The 26,165-nt window shown below is 48.1% G+C and overlaps 1 protein-coding gene across 1 annotated transcript; it reads right to left on the bottom strand.

Annotated features, from left to right (window-relative positions):
* Positions 1 to 387: 387 nt before the first annotated feature.
* On the bottom strand, positions 388 to 25,794 carry KLHL42 (kelch like family member 42). Its single transcript, XM_040345539.1, has 4 exons — positions 25,640 to 25,794; positions 22,005 to 22,872; positions 13,982 to 14,175; positions 388 to 987 (listed from the first exon to the last, which is right to left on the bottom strand). The coding sequence occupies exons 2-4, from the start codon at positions 22,835 to 22,837 to the stop codon at positions 563 to 565; spliced, it is 1,452 nt and encodes a 483-aa protein (XP_040201473.1). The 5' UTR covers positions 22,838 to 22,872; positions 25,640 to 25,794; the 3' UTR covers positions 388 to 562.
* Between the last annotated feature and the right edge of the window lie 371 nt (positions 25,795 to 26,165).

Genomic DNA, 26,165 nt, shown 5'->3' with positions numbered 1-26,165 from the left:
AGTTTCACCACAGCTGGAGGGCCGTAGTTTGAAGATCCCTGCATTAAGAGGTGCTTAAGATGGAATTATAGCAGGGACATCTCACTGTTGGGAGTATCCAAGACATATAAGCAGCCATGTGCTAACTCAGCCCAATAGGGTTCAGTTAGAACTTAAAATATCACTCCATGTATCTAGGAGTGACCTTAAGGCATGGTGTGTGGGACCTGCTCCCCAGACAGATGGTCATCTCTGAAGCAACAAAACCTTCTAATCAGCCCTCTTGTTCATCTCACTTCCAGGAAAATTCCTCCTACTTCCTGTTCTATCTCCGAAACAGACAGCGTGGACAGACAGGCATTCTAACATTTCTTCACAACACAGAAAACTCGCAATTTAGATGCAATAAGTGTTTCAGAAGTCTTCTTTAAAAATATGATTGTCTTTGAAGTCTTAGTGGGATTTTACAAAGGAGATTTGTGAAAAATGTAACCAATCGCACCACATTGATGACAGTGCTTGTAGTGAAGGCTGGGTGGTGGGTGGTGCTGTTTATTTGCACAGTCCTGCTACATTGTAATCTCTAGGAAAGGTAGACAGAAAACAAGTGCATGTTGTGGCCCTCAGATGGGGCTCCGCGGACGTACTCGCAGACCTCAGAGAATACTCGGTACTTGAGAAACACGCGGTGTTTGCACAGCGTGCCGTGGGTAACATCGCGGCTCAGAATATAGATGCCGTCATTGTGCAGGGTGCAGCAGATGCTCAGCCCTGATTTGGAGGTGATCACTTTGAGGCAGGTGAACTCCTTGGTCCGAGTGTCAAACGAGTGTATGTTCAGCGAGTCCTCGCTCTGTCCGGACTGACCATCCCGTATGAATCCGCCCACCAAGTACAAAGTCTCCTCGATGGACACCATCTGCTGCTTCCGGACGTGATGTCGCAAGATGTCAAACTCCGACCATTGATCAGCCGAGGGGCAGTACCGCAACACCTTCAGGTTTCGTCCTGAATGAGGAAAGACAGAAAAAAATGATGGCTTGGCATCAACCACAGTGTCATTGTTCTTTGTAATAATGAGAAATGAACTAGGCAGGGCTGACACCAAGTGCAAAAAAAATCTTTAAGGTGAATGTACACGGGATCCCCTCCTCAACCCCCATCCCGCTGACCTGCAGCGCTGCGATCTCCCGTTCTGAGCCCTGCTATAGCCACGTCACCGGACCGGGGCTTAGAAATCCCCTCGACTTAATCTCCAAAACGTACCCCGTCAGGAGGTACGTTTTAGAGCATTGTAATTTGTCGCGCCATCACATTGGGCGACACCGACCAATCAGAACCTGTGTAGTCCGTCCTGTCAGCGGGGAAGAAGTGAGAAAGCCAAGGGGGATTTCTAAGCCCCGGTCCAGTGACAAGGCTATTGCAGGGCTCAGAACGGGATATCGCCGCGCTCCAGGTCAGTGGGACTTTTTCTGTAAAGGTGAACTAACACTTTAAGAATTGTGCTGTCATGTCAAAGAGGAAGGTAGAAGCACACTATAATTCTGGAACATCAACAGTTACTTTGCTGTACTTGTAGCACCTTCTGGGAAGATATATGGGAAAATGTGTATGTACTGCAGAGATGTATTCATTTTATTGGTTTGCCTTGACATTCACACACGTAAACACCAACAAAGAACATCTCCATTTTGGTCTGCCAAATATACCATTGAAAGTGTTTGTGTTATCATTCATGTTCTCTGAAAAATGGCAAAGAAATCATAAATTCTGCTAGGGTATGTAAACTTATGAGCACAACTGTATCTGTCTGATAGAGTGGTACCACTCTTATCAAAAACGTTGTTCCCAGCTATCTCTTAGGACCTCTGTAGTCCTAATACACTGCTTGTTCTAGGGCACAGGTGTCAAACACAATGCCCGCGGGCCGAATCCGGCCCTCCAGGCCATTTCATGTGCCTTCGGACCTCTCCTGCAGCTGCAGGAGAGCTCCAGCCCTCCTCTGGTCCTCCTCCAGACCCTTACTTTCTGCTTTCAAGCAATGCATCCAGCTTCTTCCCAGCAGCAGCATAATGAAAGGGGGGTGCACTGTGATGTAAGGGAGAGTGGGGGACTCAACTTCTGATGGTGGGGTGGCTCTTGACATCTAATGTAAGGGGAGGGGATGCGCTGGACATCTAATCTTACAGATACAACCGGCCCTTTTGAGTGCAACCATAATGCAGATGAGGCCCACGATAAAATTGAGTTTGACACCCCTGTTCTAGGGTGACATCGCTGCTCCTCCATAAGTACAATGAGTGAGCATTGTCATCCTAGGAAAGGAAGTGTGTTGTTGGCAGGATCACCAGGAGCTTAAACGGGGGGGGGGGGGGAGAAAACTAATGCAGTTACCACATCTAAGGACTGGTAAGCTGCAATATATATTTTTTTCCTTGGACATTAGGCAGGTAGGCAACCAAATTTTTTTTTTTATTGATCTTCCCTGATCAGCTGAGTAATTGCCAGTGAACTACTGGGAGGACAGGATACTGAAAAATGCTCATCATTAGTTCACTGAGGTTTGGTCTGCAGTACTCACCTCTAATGCCCACAACTGCCGGTTTTGGTCCCTGTCTGACATGATTGAAGGTGGGTGCACATTGTAGAATTTTTTTTTGTGAGGGATTAATAAAGAATCTGTCAAAAACGTGCGTTTTTTTTTTACGTAGCCCTTACTCAAGTGGGGAGTATGTGGGAAATCCCTCATCTTAAGGATTACTAAAGATAATTTTTTTTTTTTGTTAAATAACAAACATGTTATACTTACCTCCACTGTGCAGCTCGTTTTGCACAGAGTGGCCCCGAACCTGGTCTTCTGGGGTCCCTCGGCGGCTGTCTCGCCCCCCCCCCCCCCCCCCCCCTTCTCCCCCCCCCCCCCCCCCCGCCCCCCCCCCCCCCCCCCCCCCCCCCCCCCCCCCCTCGCCCCCCCCCCCCACAAGGACTCAACACCTTCATTAGAATGTGTTTGCATGGTGTTGAGTTCTTGCGGGCGCGCTCCCGTGATACAGCCGGCGGCCATAGCTGCTCACTGTATCACTCGGCCCCGCCCCCAGGCGCGCCACGTCATTGGATGTGATTGACAGCAGCGCCAACCAAAGGCTGCGCTGCTTTCAATCCTTCCACTGTAACCAATCAACGGCATGGCTGAGTGGCGAAGAGGATGTCGGGGGCGAGCGCGGGACTTTCGAGCGGTTAGGTAAGTATAAGGGGGGCTGGGGGGGGGGGCGGTATTGTCGAATGTTTTTCCCACCTTAATGCATAGAATGCATTAAGGTGGAAAAACGTTTACCTTTACAACCCCTTTAAAATGGGGCTTCTGGATTCTGCTAAGCCTATAGATCGCCACAACCACCAGGCCAGGATTGTAGAAGAGGCCCTTGTTCTCATCAACATGGGGACAAAGTGCTTTGCCGAATGGCTACCCCATGGCAAGTTCCCCAATGTACCTACAATACACCGTCCCATATTACTAGCATGTGGCCTGCAAGCTCACCCCCTTCCGCCTTCCCTATGCCATTACCATCTATATCAAATCCTCATCCAGGCTAAGATCTACTGTAGTAAGTATGCAGGATTCCGTAGTAAAAAAAACATTGTTCAGGGGTCAGGAGTATCTTACGGTACATGGATAAGTAGTTAGTAATGCAGATAGACATGAAATATGAACATAGCATAGCCTTTTATTGTGTGTATTTGTCTCAACCCAGAACACCAAGTGTAATTTCTGTCTGCTGCTTTGTGCCTCTACTATCTGCATGAGTCACTTCTGACAAGTTTTCTTGACACCAAGAGAAAAAAGGGAGCACCAGCACACAGCTTTTGATTGACAGCCTCAGCTCTGTTCCTGTGTGCTGTCCCTTCCCTCCAATCAGCTCTCAGAGCCGTCCTCGCTGAGCTCTGCAGTGTGTAACCTACCTCTTGGTCATCTGTTTTTATGAAAGCATAGGCAAGCTTTATAAAATCTGGATTTTGAATAACTGTAGAGAAAACTGCAAATAAACAGGTACAACTTATGTGGGAAGATTTGTTTCATCTCTGAGGCCAGTCACTTCACTGAGTATATATAAGGCTCAGTGCACGCTGGATGCTAAAATAATGTTATAAAAACGCCAGTAGCTTTGCAGGGAGTCTTTTAAAGTTTAACGTTTTTGCAATAGCGTTTTTCAGCATTTTATTTTTTTCATTTTTCTTTTTTTAATGGATCAAAAATGCCAAAAAACGCTAGTGAGACAAGTTTTTGGGCGTTTATCTGCGTTTACGTAAAAAAAAAGGCACTTTGAACACGATTTTCGGACGTTCAGAAAAAAGCCCATGTGTGTATGGACACATAGGCTAACCATGAGGAGTTTATGTTTTTTTTTTAAAAATGCCCAAACTCCAATAAATTGTAGTTTATTAGCTCCAGTGTGCATGGCGCCTAAAAGTTTACAACCACTTTAATTTGAAGGTGACCCCTGCAGTACCTGTGCTTTGCCACAAGATGCCCTCAGTCTTCCATGTTAAATGATAACAAGCATCATAAAAGGCTAGGTTCACCAAATGCATATGGTTTGCAGGGAAAAAAAGAGATTTTTAATACAGCTTACCTGTAAATCTTTTTCTTGGAGTACATCACGGGACACAGAGGCGGCATATTCATTTCTATGTGGGTTATATGGAGTACCTTCAGGTGATGGACACTGGCTAATCTCAAACAGGAAATTGCCCCCTCCCTATATAACCCCCTCCCATAGGAGGAGTACCCTCAGTTTTGTAGCAAGCGTATGCCTCCCAAAATGGTCCCCAAAAGAGGGGTGGGAGCTCTGTGTCCCGTGATGTACTCCAAGAAAAAGATTTTACAGGTAAGCTGTATTAAAAATCTCTTTTTCTTTATCGTACATCACGGGACACAGAGCGGCATATTCATTACTATATGGGATGTCCCAAAGCAATGCTTACAATGAGGGGAGGGAGAACATCTCCAAGACAAAAGGATTTAATTTAGAGATATACTCAAATCATAATAAATCCAACTTAGTTGAGAAAAATAATTTTAAATTTTAAATTTAACTCAAAAAGGGGAGCCCCCGGAATCCGAGGGTCTCAAACTGCAGCCTGCAGCACTGCCTGCCCAAAGGCTGTATCAGTATTCCTTCTTACGTCCAACTGGTAGAATTTTGTAAACGTGTGGACAGAAGACCAGGTTGCCGCCTTGCAAACTTGAGCCATAGAGATCTGATGGTGTGCTGCCCAGGAGGCGCCCATGGCCCTAGTAGAATGAGCCTTTAATGATAACGGAGGAGGCAACCCTTTCAAGCCGTAGGCCTGAGTGATTAACTGCTTAATCCACCTTGAGATGGTGGATTTTGCAGCTGCCTGCCCCTTCTTGGGCCCATCCGGTAAAATGAACAACACATCTGTTTTCCGGATCTTCTCTGTAGCTTTAAGATAGGCCTTCATGGCCCTGACAATATCCAAGGTATGCAGCAACCCTTCCTTTCTGGAAGTAGGTTTAGGAAGAAGGATGGTAATACCAAATCCTGGTTTAGATGAAAACTGGATATAACCTTTGGTAGGAAGGAAGGATGAGGGCGGAGAACGACCTTGTCCTTATGTAAAATAAGATATGGTTCCTTACAGGATAAGGCTGCCAGTTCCGATACTCTTCTGGCGGAAACTATGGCGACCAAAAATACTAACTTCCTTGTCAGTAGAACCAAAGGAATTTCAGCCAACGGCTCAAAAGGTTGTTTCTGTAAACTTGACAGAACAAGATTTAAATCCCACGGACAAAGCGGGGATTTAACTGGAGGATTAATACGTAAGACCCCTTGAATGAAGGTCTTAACTAGCGAGTGGGTGGCCAGCGGCCGCTGAAACCACACTGACAAAGCTGAAATCTGTCCCTTGATTGTGCTTAATGCCAGTCCTTTATCCACTCCGAGCTGGAGAAAACTTAATACTCTATCGATGGTAAATTTGCGAGAAAGCCATCGCTTGGACTCACACCAGCCTACATAGGCCTTCCAGACCCTGTAGTAAATCACCCTAGAGACCGGTTTCCTGGCTCTGATTAGGGTAGAGATTACTTTCTGAGACAGACCTCTACCCCTGAGAATTAGGGATTCAGCCTCCAGGCCGTCAAATTTAGATGCCGTAAGGCAGGGTGGAGGATCGGACCTTGCGATAGCAGGTCTGGCCGTAGAGGAAGAGTCCAAGGGTCTCCCACTACCATCTTTAGGATTAGTGAATACCATGCCCTTCTGGGCCATGCTGGAGCTACCAGGATGACTGGTATGTGCTCCACCCTGATCATGCGCAGCAGGCGGGGTAGTAACTGTAGCGGGGGAAAAGCATAAAGAAGTTTGAACTGATGCCAAGGGCAAACCAGCGCATCGGTTCCGCAGGCCATCGGATCCCTTGAGCGGGATATGAACCTGTCTAGCTTCTTGTTGAGTCTCGATGCCATGACATCCACGTCCGGCACTCCCCATCTTTGGCAGAGTGTCTGAAAAACCTGTGGATGTAGAGACCATTCCCCCGGCAACAGAGTCTGGCGACTTAAGAAGTCCGCCTGAAGGTTGTCCACTCCTGGAATGAATATTGCCGATATGAAGGGCACATGAGCCTCTGCCCATAGGAGAATCAAGCTCACCTCTCTCTGAGCGGCTTGACTCTTGGTTCCCCCTTGGTGATTTATGTATGCCACGGCCGTGGCGTTGTCTGATTGAATTCTCACCGGGAACCCCTGCAATTTGGACGTCCAAGCCCTGAGGGCTAGTCGAGCAGCTCTGAGCTCCAAGATGTTGATGGGCAACTGCCTCTCTGGCTTTGCCCAAGTACCCTGGCGAGTGCAACCATCCAAAATTGCTCCCCAGCCCGTCAGGCTGGCGTCTGTGGTTACTATCTTCCAAGCCACTGGGCTGAAAGACTTCCCCTTCACTAGATTCTGAGGGTCTAACCACCAACACAGACTTTGTCGGACTCTTGATGAGCGGCAAAGGGATATCCAAGGCCTGTGGCCTCCTGCTCCATGCTGACAGGATGGCTGCCTGCAGGATGCGAGTGTGGCTCTGGGCGTACGGTACCGCCTCGAATGTGGCCACCATCTTGCCTAGTAACCGCATACATAGGCGAATAGTCGGTTCCTTTTTGCTTAGAACCAGTAGGATTAATTCCTTGATGGCTTTGACCTTCATCAGAGGTAGAAACACCCTTTGTTGTTCTGTGTCTAACCTCATGCCGAGATATTCCAACTGCCTTGTGGGCTGGAATGCTGACTTTTCTCGATATAGGACCCAGCCGAACCTCTCGAGGTATTGGACCGTGAGGGCCACTGCTCGTTCCAAGCCAGGAGACGAGTGATCTATGACTAGGAGGTCGTCCAGGTACGCTAGGATCGTGACCCCTTGGATCCTTAGCTTGGCTAGGATTGGGGCTAGGACCTTCGTGAACACCCGGGGGGCCGTAGCCAACCCAAAGGGAAGCGCCACGAACTGGAAATGACGCGAAGCCACCATAAAGCGTAGATATCTTTGATGTGGCTGATAAATTGGAACATGAAGGTAGGCATCCTTTATGTCTATGGAAGCCATGAAGTCGTCCTTTTGGAGTGTGGCAGCTGCTGACCGCACGGATTACATCCGAAATGAGCGGACCTTTAGGTATGCATTTACCATCTTTAGGTCCAAAATTGGCCTGACATCTCCATTGGACTTTGGGACGATGAATAGGTTGGAGTAGAAACCCAGCCCTTGTTCTAGGACTGGTACCTCTATTATTACTTCCTGGGAGAGTAGATGATTTAATGCCGTCATTAATGCGGCTCCCTTCTCCGGATCGTTTGGAATCCTTGACTCCTGGAAATGAGGAGGAGGAAACCTTAGGAAGTCTAATTTGTAGCCCGTGGCCACGGAAGACCGTACCCACTTGTCGGGAATGCTGGCTTCCCAAACCTCTGAAAAGAGACGCAGCCTTCCCCCCACCTTCGTGGGTGGGGGCGCCCCTTCATAAGGTCGGCTTGGGGGCTGGTTTTGCTGGTTTGCGAAACCACTGCTTCTTGCCTCTAGCAGCCTGTCCCTGCGATCTGCTGTTGAAGTTAAAGTTTGATCTTGCAGGAGGCCGTCGATACTGTTTGGCATTAGAGGGCCCCTGCCCAGGGGAGTGCTGTCGTTTAAACGCAGGCCCCTGAAACTTCTTCTTGGTTGGCAAAAGAGTACTTTTGCCGCTTGAAATGGTCTGAATGTATTTATCCAGGTCTTCTCCGAAGAGTCGTCCTCCATGGAAGGGGAACCCTACCAGGAGCTTCTTGCATGGGGGCTCGGCCTCCCAGCTCTTTAACCATAAGAGTCTTCTCATATGGATAAGGGATAACGATAAACGTGACGCTTGCTGGATAGAATCCTTAATCGCATCTACCGTAAAGCGTATGGCCCTAGGGACATCCGAAAATTCTTCTGCCTGCTGGGCAGGAATAAGTTTAAGCATCTGCTTAGTTTGATCCGATAATGCTTGTGCAACCCCAATCGCAGCCACAGCTGGCTGCACTACTGCCCCTGCAGTAGTGAAGGAGTTTTTAAGTAGTGCTTCCAAGCGTTTATCAACCGGATCCTTGAACGCCTGTATGTTTTCTACAGGGCATGTTAAAGATTTGTTAACACATGAGATGGCTGCGTCCACCGCAGGGGTTGCCCATTTCTTGGAAAATTTATCTTCCATAGGATATAAGGCAGAGAATCTTTTAGGTGGCAAAAAGATTCTATCTGGCTTGATCCAATCTTGGAACAAAACTTCCTCTAGCAGAGGATGGATCGGAAAAACTGCGTTGTTTTGAGGCGCCCTTAGTGAGCCCAAAGCTGAAACAGTCGATACTTGGAGATCTGGTACTGGCAAGTTGAAAGCACTATGGACCAAGTCCGTTAAGGCTTGAACCCACCAGCTCTCCCTTTGGGAGACTGCCCCAGACTCCCCTGTATCCGGATCCTCGATCCCCGAACCTGCTTGGTCCTTGTCCAAGAGGTCTTCCAATTCCCCTGCGGAAAGGACCTCCTCCTCAGAGGGTCCACGCTCGGGCGACGGCGATCTATTCCTGTTATCTGCCCCGCAGAGCCATGGCTATCATTTTTTCCATTCTTTTTTCCAGCTCCTTTAAAGAGGGTGTGGACAATACCCGTCCGTGACCACCCTAGGGTTGGACTGATCCGAGCCAGCTCAGCCCCAGATCCCGATGGCCCCCTGCCTCCCTCTCGGAGAAGCAGCGGGCATAACTTGTCCGGACCTCAGACTCTCTGGGGGAATCCCCACCTCCTTGTACCCTCTGACCCCGGATGCCATGGTACAATACCGAGGTACGGCCCGCTAACTTATCGGTGTTTGGATCTATAAACAGTTATTGCCCAAAAACCCGTTTGGGGGATAAAAAATGCCTTCTCTCCCTTTAATGGATCTTTTCTTTTTTTTTTTTTTTTTCAAACCAAGAAAGAAAAAACATTCTGTCCCCCTTAGTAGTATTGCCAAAAAAAAAACTGCTGAGATAGAAAAGAACAGCCTATTTCTAGGCTTCAAGACAGTCTTATGAAGACTGTAATATCTTTTTTGGCACTGTGTGTCCTCGGCGCCCCGTGCTGCCGCTCTGGTCTCTTCCTCCTCAGTTCCAGCATAAACTGAGCTGATGGAACGAAAGGAAGGGCTGCCCCTTCCTTAAACCAACTGACCCGCCCTTCCCCCCTCAGCTAACGGCGCGAAATTGCGCCCATAACACGGGGACGCGCACGCGCGCCCGCCGACGGGGGGGGGGGGTGGGGGGAAGGGAGCCCACGAGGAGGCCAGCGTTTTGCCTGTCATCCAGGCTAGGAGGAAGAACCGATGCAGCATCGCCTGGAGGCTTGCAGGTAAGCACAGCTCTTTGAACACAAACACACAGCCTCTCAATGCTTTTCAATACTACCAGGGAGGTCACCTCTTATGGGGAAATAACACATAGAGCCATCCTATCATTAAGATATGTGACTTACTTTGCCAGATGCAGCGCATAACTTTAGGCATGTCCCCTGTGACCCCCCAGAAAACCTGCTAAGAACCAAGTTCCGCAAGTTCCCCCTCACTTACCTGCTCCATGCCGCAGGACTTTGCCAAGCAGAGGCCCAATCTTCCCCCATCTCCGTGGGGCGTCTAGACCTTCAGGCCCTGGGTTCCTATGAAGGATCCACTGTCCTGGGCCCATATAGCACTCTGGCAACAGAAACATTAGGCCCCCAAAGGTTTCTAAGTTCTGGGCCCAGGGTCCAGCTCTCTAAAAAGAAAAGCATATGGGCTATACCCCAAGGGTTTGGGGTCCGGTTACTGACCAACCTTTTTTTTCTAGCGCTGAGGCCTTTGGACAGAACCGGTTAGCTCACCTAATCCCAAGGATGTGGAGGCAAGCTAAACCATGACCAACACCTAAGACACTGGCGTAAAAACTGAGGTACTCCTACCTATGGGAGGGGGTTATATAGGGAGGGGTCATTTCCTGTTTGAGATTGCCAGTGTCCATCACCTGAAGGTACTCCATATAACCCATATAGTAATGAATATGCCCGCTCTGTGTCCCGTGATGTACGATAAAGAAAAGTGTGCCCTTTATTACCGTCATTACTCGTATTTAAGCCGAGGCACCAACTTTTACCACAAAAAAACTGGGAAAAGTTATTGACTCAAGTATAAGCTAGGGTGTCCATCTGCATGCCTCACTGTGCCTCAATATGTCCATGTGCATGCCTTACTGTACTGATGTTTAACATTTTGAAAAATTGGTGCTCCCCGATTGCATACTTGTAGAGGAAGAGTCGGGCTACATGTGTGCCAAGTTCCGGGGTCTAGGAGACCTACGACCGGCTGGTACCGGGTCCTCAAATTCACCGGAGAAATTACTGTTTAACATGGGAGTCTATGGAAGGGGTGCACAGGTTTGAAAAATTGGTGCTCCCCGGACAACAATCTTTGCACACTTGTAGAGGAAGAGTGAGGCTACATGTTTGTCAATTTTGGGGTCCAGGGGACTTACGGTACGGCCAGCACCGGGTCCCCCAAAGTCCGGGGAGATCAAGCACAAAAACACAAAAAGGTGACTCGAGTATAAGCCGGGGGGGGGGGGGGCATTTTCAGCACAAAAAAATGTGCTGAAAAACTCGGCTTATACTCGAGTATATACGGTAAGCTTTTTTTTACAGGAGGCTGCAAAGCATTGGTTGATGCCCCTGCACTCTCAGTGTATCGATATAGGCCCCGGATTCACGTACCTTGGCGCATAGTTATGCCGGCGTAGCGTTTCCAATAAACGCTACGCCAACGTAGCGCAGAGCGGCGAGCACAGTATTCACAAAAGCACTTGCTCCCTAATCTACGCTGGGTTCCCTCGGCGCAAAACTCGTCGTAAGTGGCAGTGGGCGTGAGCCATGCTAATGAGGCGTGACCCCATGTAAATGATAGGCAGAGCGTCATCAAGATACGAATAACGAATGGCGCATGCGCCATCCCATGGACGCTTCCCAGTGCGCATGCTCAGAATCACGTCGAAACAACTGCCTAAGTTAAGTCGATTCACTACCTACGACTTGAACGTAACCTACGACTAGCCCTATTCAGATACTACGCAAAAGACGTAAAAAACGACGGCTGTGTTCCCTGGTGCAGCCATTTTGCATTGATGCTGCTGACTTACACCTGCTTTATGAGGCTTAACTTTACGCCGGACGTTCGACTTGCGTAAACCGCTTATATTGATGCGCCCGGGCGCAAGTACGTCGTGAATCGGCTGATCTCCCTCATTTGCATATTCGAATCGTAAATCAATGGGAGCGCCCCTTGCGGCCAGCGTAAATATGCGCCCACGATACGACCTGCATAGAAAACTTACGTCGGACGGATGAAGCCTATTTTCAGGCGAATCTTGCTTTCAGAGTCAGGCGCATAGATACGACAGCGCATATGTGTACTTACGCGGCGTATCTCGAGATCCGTCGGCGTAAGTGCTACGTGAATCCGGCCATAGACCGTAGATGCTTGAGTTATCACGGCAGAACATCTCTCTGTGGCACCCGGGACTGCTGACCCTGGAAAATGACCAAAGAGGACCTAGCACATCACATGACTGCCTAGAACACATCTGAAATGGGTATAAAAAAACATAATGGCCTGGTACTAATAGTTTTAAGGAGGAAAGAATATTCTGTTGGGCTTTAAAGCAGACCCAGCATTAAAAGAGAAGTATTGGGTTTGAACAAAACAAACCTAAATACTCACCTAGGTGGATGAAGCATCAATCCGATATTGCATCTGTCCCCCGCCACCTCTAACACTGAGAACCGAGCGATCAAACACTGCTTATCACTCAGTTCTTGGTCTTCAGCGAGCAGAGAATGGGGACTGTCAGTCACTGGGTCTCTGCTCTGCCCCTCCAGTGCTCACTGGAGTGCTGGGCTGTGGAGGAGGCAGGAGCAGATGTCTCAGCCTCTCAGCGTGCTTTAAAGCTGAGAGGCAATTGGCCCCAAACATGCAGCCAATGTCATTATGAACTATCTTCAATGTAAAGAAGAACAAGGAGTCCTGGAATTGATGGTTTGGCCCCCACAGAGCCCTGATCCCCACATCATTGAGTCTGGGATTACATGAAGAGGCAGCCTACATCCACAGAAATCTGTGGTTAGGTCTCCAAGATGTTTGGAACAACCTACCTGCGAGTGGCTTCAAAAATAAGTGTGCCTAGAAGAAATTGATGCTGCTTTGATGGCAAAGGGTGGTCACACTAAATATTGATTTGGAGTTATTTTTGTTCATTTACTTTCCATTTTGTTAATTGATAAAAAATAAAATATTAACACTTCAATTTCTGAAAGCATCCTCATTTTCACACCTGCCAAAAAACGTTTGCACGAAACGTACATTCTTTCATGTTAGGTGAAGCATGCTCAGTAGTAAGAAAGGTGAAGCATGCTCAGTAGTAAGAAAGTGTAACACTTCCAGGCATTTATTACCTCTCACAGAGATCCCAGTACCCCCCCCCCCCTTTATAATGTTTCCACATGCTTTTCTCTCTTCCAGAAGGACAGTGCCATCTTTGTTTAGGCATCACCCAGGGTCACCAACTACTTCCTGGACTGAGGTGCCGACTCAGGCATGACACAATCATATAAATCTAATGAATGTGGAGTTCTTGGCTGTGTTCACAAATGTCTGACACAGATCAGCCCCTGCTGCGCCTCTTACCCATGTGATGTGTGACAAATTACAATGTACCGTATTTATCGGCGTATACCGCGCACTTTGTTGCTCTGAAAATCAGGGCAAAATCGTGGGTGCGTGGTATACGCCGATACCCCCGCTTTCCCGCGCCGAGTTTGATACTGCGCCGACATATACAGAGCGCAGTACACTCGGGTATTGTCTGCAGTCTCTGGTCCTCTCGCGCTGACGTCCTGGACGTACAGGACATCAGCGCGAGAGTAGCCGAGCTTGCCCGACAATACACGAGTGTACTGCGCTCTGTATATGTCGGCGCAGTATTCAAACTCGGCGCGGGAAACGAGTGGGGAGGACGCCGCAGAAGGACGCCGGACCCGACGAAGAGGACACCCGAAGCCGCAGACGGACGCCGTACCCGACGAGGCCGACGATGGACGCCGCGCAAGACACCAAAACTGTAAGTACAAAAAAAAATAATTCCACAGGAATTCGGGACAACTTTAGGGGTGCGCGCTATACGCGGGAGTGCGCTATACCCCGATAAATACGGTACATAGAGAAGAGACTGGCTGCAAACTACATAAGACATTATCTTAGCCTAGGCAAACTCACCCAACCAGAGATCAAAGACGTTTTGTTTTTTTTCAGGATGCAAGACTGCGCTTTTCTGAAAAAATCTACGTTCCTGTATAATGCGACATGTGAGGAATTTTTTCATGCTCAAAGGTCTACTTTAATTATAAAAACAAACACGACTAACCTCGTGGAGTGTAACCACCAACTACATAGATCTTCCCCAGGCTTTCACAGGCTGAGAACTCCACCAGGGTGTCTGGAAGGGGGGCGACTAAGTTCCATGTGTTCTGAGCTGGATTGAAGGACTCCATGGTCTGCAAGGACTGGCCTCCGACAGCGTAGAGGGACCCGCCGACTGCGAGGAGCCGGAAATTATACCTGAGGTGAAAAATGGGTGGGAAATAGTCTTATAGTGAAATGTGAGATCAGAAATGTAGACAACAAATCAAACAAACATCATTTCATCCAATTATTCACTGAAGGCTCCATTCCCACTTGTACAACTTGTCATGTGACCTTGGACATCAAAGTCACATGACAAGTCGTTCCCCAAGTTCTCCAATGATAACCAATCATATATGTGTGACTTAAAGTTGTAGCGACTTCAAAGTAGTTCATGCGCTACTTTCATGCAACTTAACCACTTCAGCTCCAGACCATTTTGCTGGTCAATGACCGGTCGCTTTAACTGAAAATTGCGCGGTCGCGCGACGTGGCTCCCAAACAAAATTGTCGTCCTTTTTCGACAGAATATAAGCAGATTAAAATAGAAGTATGGGAATGGCTTTGTTTATTTTATGATTTTAATCATACTTACCTAGGTGGATGCAGCATTGGTCCCCCAACCGGCTCTCAGGCCCCGTACACGCGAGGAGACATGTCCGATGAAAACGGTCCGCGGACCGTTTTCATCGGACATGTCTCCTGGGAGCTTTTGGTCTGATGTGTGTACACACCATCAGACCAAAATCCCCGCGGACAGAGACGCGGTGACGTAGAAGACATCGACGTTCTCAAACACGGAAGTGCAATGCTTCCACGCATGCGTCGAATCAATTCGACGCATGCGCGGGATTTCGGGACGCTGGTTACACGTCATAACCAGCGGACATGTCCGATTAGGTGTACTAACCATCGGACATGTCCGACAGACATGTTTCCAGCGGACAAGTTTCTTAGCATGCTAAGAAACTTATGTCCGCTGGAAACCTGTCCGCTAGGCCGTACACACGCTCGGACATGTCCACGGACCAGTTTCAGCGGACATGTTCGACCGTGTGTACGCGGCCTCACACTGAGAACCGAGTGATCAAACACCACTGATCGCTCGGGTCGCAGAGCTCCATGAGCATAGACCTGGTGACAGTCACTGTCTCTCTGCTCCCCCCCCCATCCACTTGAGCGCTGGGCTGTGGAGGGGGCAGAAGCAGCCGGCTCAGGCTCTCTGCAACTCACTAGGTGTCGATCCAAGCATGCGAGTGGATGGACTGGCTCTCTGACTTCAGCCAACAGCAGTCGTCAGCCCGCTGTCTGCTGAAAACGGATCACAAGTGTGCACTCCTGTGATTCACAGGAGAGGTACAGCTAAATGAGCTTTGGTTGTACTTCTCCTTTAAATTTCAGGTTTGAAATTCATGAAATGCGTTTTGATGCATCTCTATGGAGGGTGAAGCAGCTTCTAAAAAGGCAGCACTGCGCAGTCTCGCAGTGCATAAGCATCACATATGTGAGACCCAGCAAAATGAAAATAAAATCGTTTTTGTTCCCTGTGCTTTTTTCTGATATTGCAAAATACATGGGAATGGATGCAGAATGAACGAACTCGAGTGTTGCCAAAAAAAGAAAAAACGTACAAAGCTGCACTATTTCCCACAAAATGAGATTTAAAGCCCTGATGGGGATTTGGTAAGAACGAACGAACAAGTCATTGTCAACTACCAGATTGTTTTCCTTACAGGAGTCCCTGGACAACCTTGTATGGGCATGAGGAATTATCCCAAGGAAGCCCCGGGATAGAAATGTTTGGAGCACTCCCATCCTCAGACCCCGCCTCTTTAAGTGGGGGGGGGGGGGGAGGGATCCTTTAAAATTTCCATCTTCCCTAAAGAGCACCAAATAAGGTGAGCGGGACAGATCCAGAAACGCTTCCTATCCCTACAGGAGCCAGGGGGGGGGGGGGGCCACTGTGTAACCCTTTCACTCCCACAGCTAGAAAAAAAAGTCCTGAATGGATACAATTATAAGGTGGCTACAGCTAAATGGAAAATGTTAGCAAATTAACGTTACAGAATAATTCCCGGCAGATATAAAAGACAAAAAATTAATTTGGCTCTGTAATCATTAAGGCTCTGTTCACAACTTTTGCGGTAAAATCACGCAAATAGAATCGCGGGACACCCACCCCCCCTAAAAGAAGCTCATGTACTTCTTTTGGCTGATAGGCGTCCCGCGGTTCTGTTTGCGCGATTTTACAGCAGAAAAAAATCGTGCCGCGTTTGGGGCACTATTGAAATTGACGGGAAACGCACAGGCGTCCCACGATTTGCTGCTATTGCGAATCGCGGCGAATTCGGAATGCAGAGATGTGAACGGAGCCTAAAACTGAACTCTGTGGAAAATAAAAGTCCTGCCCTGCAGTGGGGCTGCGTCTGCAGTGCAAAGGTTAACTGCTTTTTTATGCCCAGGGTAAGGCTCAGTTCACACTTGTGCAATGCGGGAACCCTGCGAATCCACTTCGGATTTCACGCAACGCGCATGGCAGTTCACACTGCTATGTGCGAACTGCTGGGGAGTGTCAATACATTGTTAATGACACCCCCATTTCAGCTCGCATATCGCACTGTGAACTGACAGTTCAGACATAAATCTCCAATTCTGGTGTGGACCAAAAAAGGGTCCTATGCGAGTTTGGTCCGAATGTGATGCGATATCAGCCATACTATCTGTATGGCTGAAATCGCATTGCACGCGATTTGTACTGCAATACGAATCGCATGCGATATCGCAGAATGCACAAGTGTGAACTGGCACTAAGGCTACTTTTAAATTGAAGGCGTTTAGCGCTAAAAATAGCGCCTGAAAAAAGCCAGAAAACCACCTCCCAAGTGTGAGAGCCGGAGTGCTTTCACACTGGGGCGGGCCCTTGAGAAACGGGAAAGAAAAGTCCTGCGAGTAACGTCTTTGGGGCGTATTGGGAGCGCTGTATACAGCACTCCTAAAATGCCCCTGCCTATTGGAATACATGGGCAGCGCTTCCAAAGCACCAAAGTGCCGCAACACGGCTGGTTTTAACCCTTTCTTCGGCACTGTCAGGGGTTAAGAGCACCCCAGTAGCAACAAAAAGAGCCGCTAAATTGAGCAGCGCTTTACCGCAAACTTGGGTTGGCACCAGTGTAAAAGTAGCCTTACTGACCAGATTCCTCCACTTCCGCACGTTTGTGTGTGTGTGTGTAATAAATTATTGGCCAGATTCACGTAGAGGCGCGTATCTTTATGCCGGCGTAGCGCATCCCATTTGCACTACGCCGACGTAACATAGTGAGGCAAGTACTGTATTCACAAAGCACTTGCCTCCTAAGTTACGTCGGCGTAGCGCAAATGGCCCGGCGTAACCCCGCCTAATTTAAAATAGGCAGGTAGGGGGCGTGATGTATGGTAATGAATCGTGAGCCCATGTAAATGAGGGCCGTTGGTACGGAGCATGCTCAGAATCACGTCGCAAATACTCATTGCTTTCGACGTGAACGTAACCTACGTCCAGCCCCATTCACGTACGCTTATGCAAACGACGTAAAATACGACGGCTGTTTCGACGTCCATACCTTGCATGGGCTGCGCCATCTTTTTGGTGGTTTATCTTTACGCCGGAAAAACAGCGTATCGGGTGCAAGTACGTTCGTGAATAGGCGTATCTTGCTCATTTACATATTCTAGGCGTAAATCAACGTACACGCCCTTAGCGGCCAGCGTTAATATGCAGCTAAGATACGACGGCGTAGGAGACTTACGCCGGTCGTATCTTAGCAACAGAGAAGCGTATCTCAGTTTGAGAATACACTTATAGATACGACGGCGCCGCATTCGGACTTACGACGGCGTATCTACTGATACGCTGTTGTAAGTGTTTATGAATCTGGCTATATATATTTATATTTCACTGCTTCTGTTCTATCTCAATGCTGCTGATCTCCTCCAGTTTCTTCCAGCCACTTCTTGTCTACATGCACTGGCTTCAGTGTTGGCTGTCCGTCATTGCTCTGGACTGGCTTTCTGATCGTGACAACCATGGACCATACATGACACTTGTATGTTGGCATAGCAAATTGTAGTTTCCACCAGAGTCGCCTATGACAGGGTGACAACAAAGGAGTACAACTGGAAATTGGTTGTCACCCTATAACAGGAAGTGTCTGAACAAGGACCCTTCATGCTAGGATCACACGGGATTATTTTATTTAAACCTGCAGATTTAAAGCTGAACTCTGGGCACACATCTTTCATTAAAATATATTACTCGATAGCCACAAAGGATATCAATCCACATTGTCAGCAGCAAAAGATATAACCTTGTAAGAGTAGCAGCGACATCAGTGTGTTGTGCAGAAAGCAGAGCTGTGGGCGGGATCCAGCAGGCCCCACCCACTACAGGCTTCCTGCAGAAAACGACAGGAGGGGCGGAGACAAGACCAGTCACCCTGCACAAGGAGAGAAATCAGCAGGGACCGGTCTTGCAGGATTCCTCCACAGAGGCAAAGGGTCATACTGGATTAATCTGGAAGAAATACTCAAAGCATACCAAGATTCAAGTTAGAATACACAAAAGTGTTGTATTTAGAAAATATCTGCTTATCCTGGAGTTTAGCTTAAAAATAAAAAATTGAAAATTACTTTCAGAATGGCATCAACATGTTAAATTTTATTTAAATGTTTGATTTGTGGTTTTATTTATTTTAAACCAAAAGGTCAAATTTAAGGCGATAATGGTCTTATATGCATTACTGTTTTACAGATTTACGCAAACGACGTGAAATTCGACGGCGGTTCCGACGTCCATACTTAACATTTGCTGCGGCCATCTTTTTGGTGGTTTATCTGTACGCCTGAAAACGCCTTACGTAAACGGCGTATCTTTACTGCGACGGGCGAGCGTACGTTCGTGAATAGGCGTATCTCACTGATTTACATATTCTAAACGTAAATTAGCGTACACGCCCCTAGCGGCCAGGGTAAATAGACAGCTAAGATACGACGGCGCCGGCGGTCGTATCTTAGCTACATTTAAGCGTATCTCAATTTGAGAATACACTTAAATATACGACGGCGCAGATTCGGAGTTACGACGGCGTATCTACTGATACGCCGTCGTATTTCTACGTGAATCTGGCCAAATATGTGTTATATAGGCCACTGACTTATTTTAAAAGCTTCTATGTAACTGGATGGTCAAGAGGTTGTAATGGCCTTTGGCAGGTTCCTAAATTTCATGTCAGTGTGAATAAAGCCGGTCATAGATGGATCGAATCTCGGCTGGTTCAGCAAGGACCGACCAAGATTCGATCCATCTATGGGCAGGCTGATTGTACCCAAGCTGATTCACTGATCAACTGCCGACTATAGCCGCTAGCAGTAATCATGGTGTTCTGCCAGCCGGGAAGGCTCCCCGTGCCCCCACGCCGGCAGAACAAAATAGGCCTGTGGGAGAGGTTCCCCCATCATCACTGACTGTGTTAAAGCAGAGTTCCACCTAAAAATGGAACTTCCGCTTAATCCACTCCTTGCTCCCTTACATGCCACATTTGGCATGTATTTTTTTTGGGGGGGGGGAGTGGGGACTTCAGGAGGAGTGGGACTTCCTGTCCTACTTCCTCCTTCCGCCGAGGGGCTGGTAAGGCGAATAGCTGAATCGCCTTATTGCAGCCCCTCCCTGTAGGCGAGCGCCTGTCCAATCGGATGGCGCCACACCGCTTGCGCATGCGCAGTGCCGCTCGCGCAGTGGGTGCCCGGCCATGAAGCCGAAAGCTGTCACTGCCGGGTGCCCACACTAGGAATGAAGACGCCGGCCGGCGAGGGGGGGCGAGGAGCGACGCTGGAACCGTGGAGCAGGTAAGTGTCTTTTTATTAAAAGCCAGCAGCTACACTTTTTGTAGCTGCTGACTTTTAATAAACTTAAAGGGTCACTAAAGGAAAAAAATGTTTTTGCTGAAATGACTGTTTATTGGGTATAGAGACATAAAAGTTAACTGATTCCTTTTAAAAATGATTAAAAATTGAATTAATCTATCATATAATGTGCCTCTAGTTTAACTTTCGGTTTTAAAGGTACATACATGAAGTTCCGGGTGAGAGGTGAGTCGGGAAGACTCACAGAACAAAAACAAACAAATCCAGGGCAGTGTTTTGTTTTTAAAATGAATCTGATTGGTTCTGAGGAGTTTTAGACACACAGTAATGACAGCTTAGACCACCGTGAGAAAGCTCCCAGTATGATGGTTACAAGGAAACAGGCAACCAGGAAGTGTGGAGATCACAGCAGAATTACAGCTACTTAAAAGCAAAAACGAACAATGAGGACATGAAACCAGTACTGCAGTAAGGTAAAGGAAGCTATTTAGCTAAAAAAAAAATTCCTTTAGTGACTCTTTAAAAACAGGCTGGAACACCCCTTTAATATGGGAACCAAGCGTTTTTTTTTTATTCTACCCCCGGTGAGAGGAAAGCAAATCAATCAACCCGTTTGGGTCATATAAGATTACTCTTAAAGGGGTTTTAAAGGCAGAAGGTTCTCTGTGTACCAGCACCCCCTAATTACTTACCTGGACCCCATCTCTCCCCAGCGATGTCCACGAGTGTCCGGGACGCTCCTCCTGGTTGGCTGAGACAAGGCAGCGGTGCCATTGGCTCCGGCGGCTGTCAAAGTCAGCTAGCCAATCAGGGGAGAGAACGGGGGCTGGGTTGGGGCTCCATGTCTGAATGGACACACAGAGCTGCGACTCACTCACTCATTCATTGATGGGGTAATGCCTCCTGCAGTGATATGGTGTTCTGCCAGCAGGGAGGGGGGGTGTCATGCGGAACCTTCCCTGCCGGCAGAACACAATTACTGCCCTCAAGCCATAGTCGCCAGCAGTAATCTCTTGTTAAAAAAAGTCTGAGAGGCTGGGTGTGCCCAAGTCGATCAATGGATTGAGTTGGGTACAATCAGCCTGCCCATAGATGGGTCGAAACTCAGGCGGTCCCTGCTGAACTGACCGACTACCGATCTATGTATGGCCCAGTATAGGTCCTTCTACATTTCTCACCTGTAGTTATGTGCCACTTGTGTGAATGATCTACTGGCCTCTTAGATCACTCAGGGGGATTCCAGCAGCAAATTCTCCCCACTGGTGTTCCCAGTACAAAGCAAAGTGAGAATGATTCACTATTTTTGATACAGTCTCTAATGGAAAGTAAATGGAAGATCCCGCAGCAAGTGGCAAGACCTTGTTTACAGCAGGCCGTAAGAACTTAGGCTGGCTATATATTGATCGTTTTCTCGATCAGCTGAAGATTCAGTGGATTTGAGGTGAATGAAGGAATCCGTCCTACTGTGCTACTGTAGTCTGAAAGTGGGGACTCCTCTGCTGATCAGCACTGTAGCTGACTGCCTGCAGGTGTTGGCCAAATAAAATAAAAAAAAATTCAACATTAGATCGACTTCTCTCGAGTGGAAACCGCCACAGATGGATCGAAATTCGGCCGGTCCCTGCTGAACTGGTGGATTTTTTAATCTATCTATCTATGGCCAGCTTTAGATGCCCATTTTTTTCCACCAATATTCTGAGGCCCCGTACACACGACCGAGGAACTCGACGTGCCAAACACATCGAGTTCCTCGGCGTGTTCAGTCCTGGAGCCACCGAGGAGCTCGGCGGGCCGAGTTCTCCCATAGAACAACAAGGAAATAGAGAACATGTTCTCTATTTCCTCGCCGAGGTCCTCGTCGGCTTCCTCGGCCGAAAGTGTACACACGGCCGGGTTTCTCGGCAGAATTCAGCTCTGAACCGAGTTTCTGGCTGAATTCTGCCGAGAAACTCGGTCGTGTGTACGGGGCCTCAGAGATATAAGAAATTAGTGGGAGATTTGAACCCTGCAAACACCCACCAAAAATTGAAATGCCAGTTTTGGTTAAATGTAACAATGTAATCTTTTGTGAATTTAGAGGGCGGTACCTTTTCTGGTTCATGGCAGGTTCTTCGCTCCAGAATCCAGTGCTGGGGTTATAGGAGTGGACAGCGCTCACCTCCTGTCCATTCTCACGCGTCCCTCCTGCCACGAAGAGATAGTTGTTGAGTGAGGTTGCCCCATAGCCCTTCACCTGCAGCATGCTCTGTGGAACGTCACTGGGCATGATCTGCCACCCTCTTCCGAGCTCCAGGTATCGCAGGAGCACCCAAGAATCACCTCTCTGCTGTGACAACAGTAGCAGTGATGGCACACCTCGAAGACGCTCCTGGAGGACTCGCTCTTTCAGGGGTTCGGGGCTCTCCTGAAAGTCTGCTCTCTGCAGCATACAGTGGTAGTGAGCAGCCATGTAACTGAGGCAGGCTGCAGCCAGATCCCACTGGCCATGGAGCTGTGACACGTCCAGTAGGTCCAGGCAACTGTCCGCTGACAACGAGGACTGCAAAAGAGACAACAGTCCCTGGACCTGCAAGTAACAGGCGGCTTCCACCAATGCCTGCAGTGGACCTTGTGAGAAGGCCTCCTGGACAAAACTTGGCTCATCTTGGCCTGACAGATGCTCACTGGTGAGCGCCTTGAGTCCACACTTCACTTCTTCTGCAGGGCTGCATGTCTGCACTGGCCCCCCTGTGATGTGGCGCAGAACGCCCTCAAGGCCTTCATGGGTAAGTCCATGCAAAGTCACCACCTCACCGGTACTCTCCCTCATCCCTGAGCGGAAGAGAGCTTGGAAGAAGCCACTTTGAGCCACCAGCTGGTCGCGGGGAACAAGGTAACATCTGGATCCCAGGAGGATCTTCACCGTTTCCAATGAGGACATTCCACCAACCTCTTCTTGTGGAGGACATCACACACCTGCTCCAAAATAAAACAAGTCAGCTCAAGTTTAAAAGTTTAAAGGCTCAGTCCATCCAAAATCATATTTTATTTCTTGGGGACTCTACTGGTGAGATCTCTGTGCCTAGCTCCCCAAAAATGCACACCCGCTCTTCCTATTAGGAGGATCCCACCATCACTGTGCTGAATTCCCAAGTCTGCACATCTCCTTTGCCCATTATGAGGGGTTGCCACCATCACTGTGCTGAATCCCCAATTCTACACATCTGCTGTACCTATTATGAAGGGTTCCCATCATTCCTGCACTAAGTTTCCAGCTCTGCACACCTGCTGTGGCCATTATGCAGAGCTTTACCATCTCTGCTGGATTTTTTTTATTTATTGAATATTATGGAGAATGTAACAGAGGGAGCTGGGTGAGATAAAGGTGGACAAGAATTATAGCAAGGAAATCTCACTATTGGGCCCCTTTAACATGGGCAGACTGATCGGGTCCGCCTGTCAGTTTTTCAGGTGCACCCGACTGGACTTTTGAATCTCCTCTATGGAGTGGTATGTGTCAATGGACATGTGTCTGTTGACGCCCACCTACTTCCGAAACGATCCGCTAAAAACAGACGGATGGGGGGGGGGTCGTCGGGTGTAAACGAACAGGCGTTCCATTTACATCTGACCGCCCATACAGGAGAGTGGGCTGTGTCTGTGTCCAATACTGCATAAGCAGAGCGGACATGGACCAGCCATCCACCTGCTCAGTGGGGATCAGCAGAGATTCCCTGCTGAACAGGCGGACTCCAATGGAGCCTGCCCCGTGTGTATCTAAAAAACAGCAGCTGATCCAGCCCACCAGGCTCCACCTATAACTAAAATGTCACTTTCAGCCAGATGCCCCTATCATAAGATTAAGGCATCCCAAAGATTTGTTTTCTTTTTTCTTTGTTCATCCAGTGGATTGAATGTAAAAAAAAAAATAAAAAAAAATTACTCAACTCACCCATCCACACACTAAAGGTCCATGGTTGAATCCTCCCCACTGCAGCACTGTATTCTGACAGCGAGGAGACCTCCCCACCATCAGAATACACTGATCAACGCTGCTGGGTATGGCCGATGGTGCTGATCAAGCAGGGAAAATCGGGCAGTTCAACCAATCGACTTCTGTACAACCTCCCTGCCCATGCATGGAATACAATTTTGCTGGTCCCAGCTGAATTGTGATCCAAGCATGGCCGGCTTAAGTTACTGAAGGCTACATTCTTTCCATAATTACCCATTTCATAAAGATTTAACTGTGTTGCTGTGACATCATCGTCCAGCAAGATGATGAGGCTACTCCCATAGCGACCCACTGCCCCTCGTTTGAAACCATATCCCTGTCTCTCCTTCATTCTCCTGTCCCTCTTTTTGGTCTGACCACTATACACAATGTACCCAAAGAGTTCTTCTTCACTAAACCAGCCTCTAAATCAGAGGTCTCGAACTGGCGGCCCTCCAGCTATTGCAAAACTACAATTCCCATGAGGCATTGCAAGGCACAAGCACGACTCCCTCAGGCAGAGGCGTGATGGGACTTGTAGTTCCGCAACGGCTGGAGGGCCACCAGTTTGAGACCCCTGCAAAATTATTTCATTTATTATATTTAACAGTCAGTAAAAAGAATAACAAGTGGTGGTGAAATAGTCAACTTGTGGGTTAAGGCAGTAAATTCTTTGCATATTAAAATTCTTTATGGTCAACAAAACTCAGGGCGTGGCAGGGGTGTGTCCTTTGCCTAAATACTTAGTACTGCAATGGGGAGAGTTACTAAAACTGGAGAGTGCAAAATCTGATGCCGCTGTGCATGGTAGCCAATCAGCTTCCGTTTTTTATTGTCAAAGTTAGAAGCTGATTGGCTACCATGTACTGCTGCACCAGATTCGGAGTGCTCCGGTTTTAGTAAATCTCCTCCCTTGTGTCCTTCTTTCCCATCCCGGAAAGTTGCGTGACATGCTGCGCCGTCATAAGCGCACTTACTTTTTTAGTTCTTCCCTTAATACTCTGTTTTCGCACACAAGGAGCTGGTAGACACCTAGCAATCCTGTACGTTGATTAAACTGCTAGCATTTCCCACAATTCATTGCCAATAGTAATAGATGCATTGAGCAGATGCGTGTTGGTCCATCTCCTGTTTTATTGGTTACTGCTTTGTGAGTGTTTACAGATTGAAGGCAGCATTGCAATCAGGGAGTTACACCCGGTGCAGCCGAAGCTTGAAAGACCAGAAAATCTCAAACAAGAATTCTAATTTATAATCTTATAATAAGTGTGTGTGTGTGTGTGTGTGTGTGTGAGAGAACCTGGGCATCAGTGCACATACTTGTCCTCTATAATATTAATAATACTTGCCTACTTAATAAGGTGGTTTTATTATTGTACAGCTTCCTTTTTTTATTGTGTTTGTTGCTATTTTTGGCTTTGTTGTGACAGTTCACAGTATTCAATTTAAAATCCACTCCGGTATTTAACTGCAACTCTGCCCTTAAAATCCCTGAAGGTTCACTTATTTAGCTGTAAAGGGGAGACTCCATGGAGCACTGGGTCTGTCTCTGGCATCACACTTCTATGTTTTCATGTAAAAACTCAGAACCAACCCCAATACAGTTGTTGGATCTCGTGGAGTCTTGCTATGTCAGAATGATCATTCTATCAATTGCATCATCAAATCATTTAGAGCATGCACAAAGTCTGCTGGAACTTGCAGTTCCTCTGCAGCTGAAAAGACAGAAATGAAGATGACAGTACATACCCTCTCTGTACACTGTATACACAAAGGCCTCCTTATTCCCGATTCATCTGTGCAGAGAAAAGCCCAGCAATTCACTTCCTGAACACTGCAACCAGAGCAGAGCCAGCCCACTGTCTCCATCCAACCCACTGTCTCCGCCCCACAACTGACACCCAGCACAAAGCCCAGCCCACTGTCTCCATCCAGCCCACTGTCTCCGCCCCACAACTGACACCCAGCAGAAAGCCCAACCCACTGTCTCCGCCCCACAAATGACACCCAGCAGAAAGCCCAACCCACTGTCTCCATCCAACCCACTGTCTCCATCCAACCCACTGTCTCCATCCAACCCACTGTCTCCATCCAAACCACTGTCTCCGCCCCACAACTAAGACCCAGCACAAAGCCCGGGCCACTGTCATCCATCCGACCCACTGTCTCCATCCAACCCACTGTCTCCGCCCCACAAATGACACCCAGCAGAAAGCCCAACCCACTGTCTCCATCCAACCCACTGTCTCCGCCCCACAACTAACACCCAGCACAA

Source organism: Rana temporaria, chromosome 3, assembly GCF_905171775.1.
Source record: "Rana temporaria chromosome 3, aRanTem1.1, whole genome shotgun sequence".
In the NCBI taxonomy this organism is placed as follows: domain Eukaryota; kingdom Metazoa; phylum Chordata; class Amphibia; order Anura; family Ranidae; genus Rana; species Rana temporaria.
The sequence above is the reverse complement of the archived record's forward strand: the minus strand, read 5'-3'. Positions and strand labels throughout refer to the sequence as shown.

Coding starts and splice junctions, on each gene's coding strand:
- KLHL42 (XM_040345539.1), bottom strand. CDS start 22,837: ATGTCCTCATTGGAAACGGTGAAGATCCTCCTGGGATCCAGATGTTAC. Junction 14,176..22,004: donor CCTGCCATGAACCAGAAAAG/GTACCGCCCTCT, acceptor TTTTCACCTCAG/GTATAATTTCCGGCTCCTCG. Junction 988..13,981: donor TGGTGGTTACACTCCACGAG/GTTAGTCGTGTT, acceptor TTCCTCATTCAG/GACGAAACCTGAAGGTGTTG.